At 37.8% G+C, this 7952-nt stretch overlaps 1 protein-coding gene across 1 annotated transcript in view; it reads right to left on the reverse strand.

Moving 5' to 3' along the window:
* The window catches only part of LOC107090960 (matrix metalloproteinase-17-like), a 140439-nt gene extending 138397 nt beyond the window's left edge, over positions 1-2042 (reverse strand). The window contains exons 1-2 of the mRNA XM_015384622.1: positions 1909-2042; positions 1574-1805 (exon numbers count right to left, since the gene is read on the reverse strand). Coding sequence (XP_015240108.1) covers positions 1574-1726 — 153 coding nt within the window. The 5' untranslated portion in view covers positions 1727-1805; positions 1909-2042. The remainder of the gene's footprint in view (positions 1-1573; positions 1806-1908) is intronic.
* Positions 2043-7952: the final 5910 nt, after the last annotated feature.

Raw genomic sequence — 7952 nt, forward strand, 5'->3', positions numbered from 1 at the left:
ATATATATATATATATATATATATATATATATATATATATATATATATAAGGGTTTTAATCTGTGGTGAAAATGTGATATCCAGGTATACAGTATTTACTCTTAACTTCATAATTATACATAGGCTGTACAGAAGTATTGGGCTGTACCTTTATTTACTTATTTTAAAGCCCTAGAAGTGTGAATATTTGATGATGCATGTACGATTTATGCTGATATACAGCAATAAAGTCGTGTTTAGAGCCAGAGATCAAATGAATGCATTAAATTAAAGTCCAAGAGACGAAAAGCTGTTCAGTCCAAGCTTTAAAGCTTGCACAAGCTGTGGTGAAAACCTTTTCAAATGTGACCAAGCTAACCTTTTAAAAAGGCAGGAAACAGTTTTTGGAGGAGTTAAAGTGCATCAGATAATGTCTCGATGTCAGCTCTGTCGTCATCAGGCGCATCAGTGACTCTCAGTTTCCACACAGAGATAATTTGTTATAGAAGCTGGCTGGATGTACAGTTTGTGCTCATTACTGGTTTCTTTTCTTTTTTTCCTGTTACATAACTTTTGCCTATATGTGCTTAAGTTAAAACATTGTCTGATAAGTTGGACAATTTATGCAAAACGTTTATTAATAGGATGCATGGGCTTCCGAAAAACTAGAATTGATTACTTCAAAACTCTAAGATTATATCAGGTAAAGATGCAGAAATCTTTACAGAAATGAGGGGAAACTCAAAAGTTGTAAAAGTAACTATATTTTTGAAGTATTTAGAAATGCAAGTGGAGAAAATACATAGTTGGAGGGACATTATGAAGATAATCCAGTTTTACAAAGCATGAACTAAAGAAATGCTTGCATACTCTTATATTCCCATAAGGCATGACTCTGGCAAATATGGGAAATAAAACACACACAGGCAAGACTACACCCAGATATATTATGACTGCACACCACACATTTGTTTGTTTTCTGTTGTGATAAATTATGACAGTCCACTTCAGCGCTGATTTCGTAGACAGATTAGATGCTTTAAAATCAATTAAGCGCTCCAGTGTCATCTACATTTCACAGTAGGATGGAAACACTTTACAGATGCAGGCACAGCTCAAACAGCTGCCTGTTTCTCTAATCAATAGTGCTCTCTTTATTCGTGTAAATCTTTTTCAGTTCTCCCACCATGATGTACAGTTCATCGGACCGTTTTTAGTGATTTTTTCCCCCCTGTCTGTTGAATGAAATAAAACGCAAGGGAGTCCCTGAAGCAAATGTATCTATTAATCAAAGGGAACTTGATGCCTGATCTTTGGATGCATTGGTTCTTTGGGGTTGAGGGTTTTATTTTTAATCATGCTGTGTGAATGTTACCGCTGCTGTGTGAATTGGGCTGCAGAGCTGGTGTTAAAATTCAGAGCAAGTATTTGAATAGGACGACACTCTTTAGAGGAGGTTCAAGAGAGAGGGGATCTAACAAGCAGCTTTGATGGGATTGCATTAAAAACTGCTGTGCATGAGGGAAAACTTCCGATCACATTGTGTCATGATAGGCAGAATAGATTTTAAAAAAGGAAGAAAAAAATAACTTACCACCCCCATGTCCAGCTGTTCGGTGGTCAGAGAAGGAGCCGCTCCGGTCAGAGGCAGAAAACAGCACGCAGGCACCAGCAGCAGCAGGAGCAGCAGCAGCATCTCATGGGAGATATTCCTCATCCACTTGAGGAGAAGCAGAGCAATCATCATGCCCTATGACAGGTTGATCATGCTGGGCTCAAATGTCCAACCCAACGGCCGCATGCATCCGCGGGATAAATCACAAGCACTGGGGAAAAAAATAAAATAAAATCTAAACGAGTGTAAGTCTATCTCACACATAAAACACATGAAACCAGCTGCTGGTGAAACAGTTCTGACAGATAAATTACTTTGTTACCCGAAAAAAACAAAACAACTTGCAAAAAATGCCTAAATGTTGTCTGGGAGAGACAAAATAACTGTTTTGAGTCACGTCCGTCAGAGGTAGGATCCCTGTGGCAACACGCGCGAGCTCTGAGCTCGGTCAGAGCGTCTCCGGCACAAATTGAAAAAAAGGAGGAAAAATGTGAGCAGCCGCCGCCAGCTGCGCATGATTATGCCGCGCGCAACTAGGATCCCCATACACGCGCAGTTAGCCAATCAAATTCCGGAAGAGCCCAAAGTTAAGATAAAATTCTACACAAATGCCTACAATTTCAACATTTAAGGAGATTTTTATCTTGACCATTTCATAAACTTCAGAAATAGAATCAGTGGCGGTCCTGCAACAAATGGTGCCCAGGGCGAAATCTTCCTTCTGTTCAGTCCAGAATGGGGGGAAAAAAATCATATTTAATGTAGATTTTAATACAGAAATAATACATTAATTTATTGTCGTCATCTCAATTTTTCTTTTTTTTTTTTTTTTTATTCATTTTGTGTTTTTGCAAAATCTCTGGCCAGGAAGGGATACCCATTCAGCCCCTAAATCTAACTTTGTGTGTTTTCACAAAGAATAAAGTTATGAATCTTAAGTTAGTTCCCAGAAAACTAGTTTTATATCCTGAGATACAAATGATCCAATGCAGGATCAACATTGCAACTTAGATACAGAAATAGATACAAATTCATGCTCATCTTATTGAAGACAGAAAAATATGCCATACAGGGATTAAAATGCTAACAAGGCATGCACTAAAGTCATACAAAACGTGTAAAATAAATTACAATTTCTTTATTAAATTTCATTATTTAGATAATTTATTTATTTTTGGTGTTTATAAATGCAACTGGACAAAAACAAAGAAGTACCATACCTGAGATTCTGATAGTTAACCCCAAAGTATAATCCAAAGTATAACACATGCATATGGAGGCACAGTAATGTGTGGAAAAATGAACTCCTTTTTCTGTTGGATAAATGAAAACTACACATAAAGTCCTAAATGTATAGTTAATACACTGTTAAAAAAAAAATAAAGGAACACTTAGAAAACACATCAGATCTCAATGGGGAAAAAATCATGCTGTTTATTTATACTGATATGGACTGGGTGATGTGTTAGAAACAAAAGGATGCCGCATCATTTGATGGAAATGAAAATAATCAACCTACAGAGTGCTGAATTCAAAGACACCCCAAAAATTACAGTGAAAAAATGATGTGGCAGGCTAGTCCATTTTGCTAAAATGTCTTTGCAGCCAATCAAAATGGTGTTCAGTAATTTGTATGGCCCCCACGTTCGTGTATGCATGCATGACAATGTCAGGGCATGCTCCTAATGAGACAACGGATGGTGTCCTGGGGTATATCCTTCCAGATCTGGACCAGGGCATCACTAAACTCCTGGTCTGAGGTGCAACCTGGCGGCATTGGATGGATCGAAACATAATGTCCCAGAGGTGTGAATGATGTTACAGGCAGTATAACGTTCCCCACAGCTTCTCCAGACCCTTTCACGTCTGTCACATGTGCTCAGGGTGAACATGTTCACATCTGTGAAAAGCACAGGGTGCCAGTGGCGGACTTGCCACTTCCGGTGTTCTGTGGCAAATGCCAATCGAGCTCCACAGTGCCGGGCAGTGAGCACAGGGCCCACTAGAGGACATCGGGCCCTCAGGCCACCCTCTTGAAGTCTGTTTCTGATTGTTTGGTAAGAGACATTCACACCAGTGGCCTGCTGTAGGTCATTTTGTAGGGCTCTGGCAGTGCTCCCCCAGCTCCTACTGGCACAAAGGAGCAGATACCGGTCCTGCTGATGGGTTTTAGACCTTCTACGGCTCCGTCCAAATCTCCTGGAGTAACTGCCTGTTTCCTGGAATCTCCTCCATGCTCTTGAGATTGTGCTGGCAGACACAGCAGACCTTCTGGCAATGGCACAGTCCAACTCCTCAGGATGGCACGTATTGATGTGCCATCCTGAGGAGTTGGACTGCCTGTGCAACCTCTGTAGGGTCCAGGTAACGCCTCATGCTAACAGTAGTGACAGTGACCCTAGCCAAATGCAAAACTGGTGAAAAAGAGTCAGAATAGATGATATGGGGGAAAAATGTCTGTGGCCTCCACCTGTAAAACCATTCCTGTTTTGATGGTCATCTCGTTGTTGCCCCATTAGTGCACCTGTTGTTAATTTTATTAACACCAAAGCAGCTGAAACTGATTAACAACCCCCTCTGCTACTTACCTGACCAAATCAATATCCCAGAAGTTTAATCAACTTGATGCTATACTCTGATTACAAAGTGTTCCTTTAATTTTTTTGAGTAGTGTATATTTGATTCACTTTATATCTTTTTACTAGGTCATTTTAAATGGATTTTCTGAACAAATACCCAGTTAAAACCTTCCTCCCAATTACTGATTTTTTTGTATGCTTTTATTTTTACATTTTATCCTTAAGCTTCCTTTGACTTACTTAAGATTTTTTTAACAGCTCTAAAACAGTTTGAGTTCAGCTTCTGCAGCCTATTATCTAATGCTTCTGCATTTCAATCATGACGCATTTGAGATTAAGAAAATAGATAGTGTCCTAAAGGCTAATTATGAAATGGCCCCATTGTTACATTAGACTACTAATGTGATCTGATATGGTGCCAGAAATTATGCTGCTGATTGATCACAGGTGGTACTGCCATTTTTTCAATGTGGGATATTATACATATGTCTTGGCTGAGCTAATGATATGATGGAATAATTACATTAGTAAAATATTTGCTCTTGAAGGCTAAAATTTAGGAAGACTTTACCACATTAAATCTCCTTTAATAGTCTATAATAAACATTTTAATTGTACTTTAAACCAAAGGTTACACCTCTTGTTCCATGTGTCTAACACAATTTGTTTATCTCTCACTCTCTTTAGAGGCCCGATTCCAGCCCATTTGGCTAAAAACAGCAGATTATTTTGTTATCCTGCTTTAAGGCTAATTAATTCATGTCTCCCAGATAACTGGAAGTAGAAAGAAAGTAGAAAGAAAGTACAAAATATTGGAAGAATGAAAAGAAAAGTATTTTGAGAGTCAAAAAGTGAGGATTTTATTGCAAGATATTTAATCTCAATGATCTTAGTTAAATCTACATTGAGTGTCCACTCCAATAAAATGTCCTAATGTGAAAAACATACCTTTCAAGTTATATGGAATAATAAAAAAAAAATAGAACATCTATCTGCACACACAAAAGTACTCTCTTTAAGCTTTAAATATCAAATCATAGTTTCCTAGGGCGCTTTATGGTTCCAGAAACAACTGTAGGTGCTGCATCAAGGTGACTTATCTGCTAGGCCTGAATAACAACAAGGATACATACAGACCTCTGTAAAAAGCCTAAAGACTGGCAGCCTATGCAAGCATCCAAACCGTTCCGTATCTACTTTGATCGTATCCATAACCTAACCGCACTGTCACTAATGATTTACTGCTCTTCTTTAGACTATCACAGCCTCATGGCTGGATGGTAAAAGAAGTTGCATAACAAGCGCCTGGGCTCAAGCGTCCCCATAAATAAATTCCTTTTTACCCAGTTTATCTTAATTTCAAACTACTCTCTGTTTATTGAACACATCAATCATATTTTAAACCAGTGAGTCTAGTTTGTTGGTGCTATCAGGGTTCTGATGAATATGCTAAGAATAAGCCTAGGCTGGCATGGCTGCTTCTGAGTCAACAAAAAAAGCAATACTTAGTAGAGGTGGAGCTGATCTGATTCATTTTGTGGTAGGTAACAAAGTTGATCTGATATGGATTAACGATTTCTCTTTATCTAGTAAATGAGGTTACTATGCATTTAAATATACAGATCTGTTTAAATGCACAGTGCTTGGAAAGGATAAATCCTAACCCTTCAGCTTGTTCACATTGCATTCACAAGTTTTAATCTGTTTTTACAAAGATTTACCTTAATAGACAACATGAATAACATAAAGGGCTCACTCACTAGAAACACTGTAGATAATCAACTGCTATTGTTTTGTAATCTGAAGATAAATAAGCAGCCATCATTGGGATTCATCAGTCCCCGTCAGTTTCCACTTTGGAGTGATGAACCACCTTATGTGAGATCTAATGAGATGATAGAATGCTCTGGATACAGGTGTTATAAAATATTAATGAATTAATTCATACCCCATGCATTTTAGATTCAGTATTCACACTTTATTTAATTGGTTGTCTCATCAGTTATGGCAACATGGTCACGTAAAAAATTAATGTAAGCGTAATTAATCTTTGTCTCCCATGTATAGAGCCTTGCAAAAGCAGTCCAACCCCTTTAATGTCCTCATACCTTGTCTCAATAAAAAGTTTGCAAAATATAGGATGCATATTGTATCTTGCTGTCAAGGGTTCACTGTGTGTTCTCTAATAAGCAGGACATACTTGTATATGTTTTCAAGTGCTGATACATATAGCAGTTCTGACATGATGACATACAATTGTCACTATTTAACAGGACATGGACTAATGCCTTCCCTGACAGGCAGTGTAAGGAACACATTATTCAGAGAAGCAGCCAAAGGGCTTATGATAACTGTTGGAGCTGCACAGCTCAGGTGGAAGAATCTGTCAGTATTTTGTGCACGCATACAAATCTGGCTTTAATGTAAGATTTTTTAAAAGTGAGAAAATATGGTGGCTTTTTCATAAAGACTAGGAGACAATCAGAGATTATATGAAAATAAATGGAGCTAAATTTTTTTTTTTTTCAGCTTTTTTATTGTCATTGCACTGTCACAAGTACAGAGCAACAAAATGAACTCTGTGCATTTAACCCATCCCCTTGGGAAGCAGTAGTGGGCTGCCATTGTGCTGCACCTAGGGAACAGTGTGGGGTTAAGGGTCTTCACTCAGGAACCCAGAGTGGCAAACTGTGGGAGTGGGGCTCGAACTCAGACCCTCTGGATTCCAAGCGCACTAGTCCATTAAGCTAAGTGCATCTTTTCTTGAATTGTGCAGGTACAGTAAGTGAGACACTTTGCCAATGGAATAAGAAAATTAACATTAAAAATAAGTTAAAATTATTATTTTAATTGCATATTGTCTAATTATCTTATTTTAAGTGTAAAAATAATAATTCCATTGGCAGATCATCATGTTTTCCTACTCAAATTAAAACCTTTAGTTGGGTATAAGGTGTCATCAGTTTAAATGACACCACTAATGTTTTCATTGTTGTTTTCATATAGGTCACTGGCTATTAAGAACAAAGTCCCTGTGTCACATTGTGTGGAGTTAGGACCCTAACTCAGAGATGGAAGCTGAGGGATCACAGGAATCAGAACAAAGGTGAACACATGAGTTAATAAAGGAAGTAAGAGAATCTAGCACTGAGTACCTGCAGAGGAGGTGTCTAAATGCCAAACAGAACAAGGGCTGGAGTAATCAACTGATTGGGAGCAGGTGTGGACAGAAGGATCTAGAAGGGAGCTAGGGGAAAGGAGACTAGCACAAGGGGGCAACATATAAACAAAAAATACATAAAAACTAAAATACAACCAGAAAATAAAACCATTAACCTAGAAAACACAGAAAGACAATCAAGGTGTAATTGAAAAATCAAAAAGAAAACTAAAACAGAACCAAAAAGTGCAGAATCATGATTCCCTGTTGCATGATTTATGGGCCACATCAGTACATAACAAACTGGATTTGAATAATAAGCCTTTTTCAGCCATTTTCATGCCCATACGCATCAGAAATAAACAATCAAAAAACATTAACATAACAGTTTTGTTGAATTTGCAGAAGAAATGAAGGTGTGACAAATACAAGTGTCCCTGCAGTTGAAGTTTGGATGTAGAAAATTTTATTTAAGTTACTTATTCTTCAGATGCATCTAAGAATCTTGATAAATGCTTTGATGATAGATAAAGAAATTATTGATAAAACTCCAGATTGAAAAACATATGCACTGGCAATATTTTTATGTCAGTGTTGAAAAATCTGTCTGTTGAGGTTC

This window comes from Cyprinodon variegatus, unplaced genomic scaffold (genome assembly GCF_000732505.1).
Source record: "Cyprinodon variegatus isolate N-32 unplaced genomic scaffold, C_variegatus-1.0 Scaffold318, whole genome shotgun sequence".
Taxonomy (NCBI): domain Eukaryota; kingdom Metazoa; phylum Chordata; class Actinopteri; order Cyprinodontiformes; family Cyprinodontidae; genus Cyprinodon; species Cyprinodon variegatus.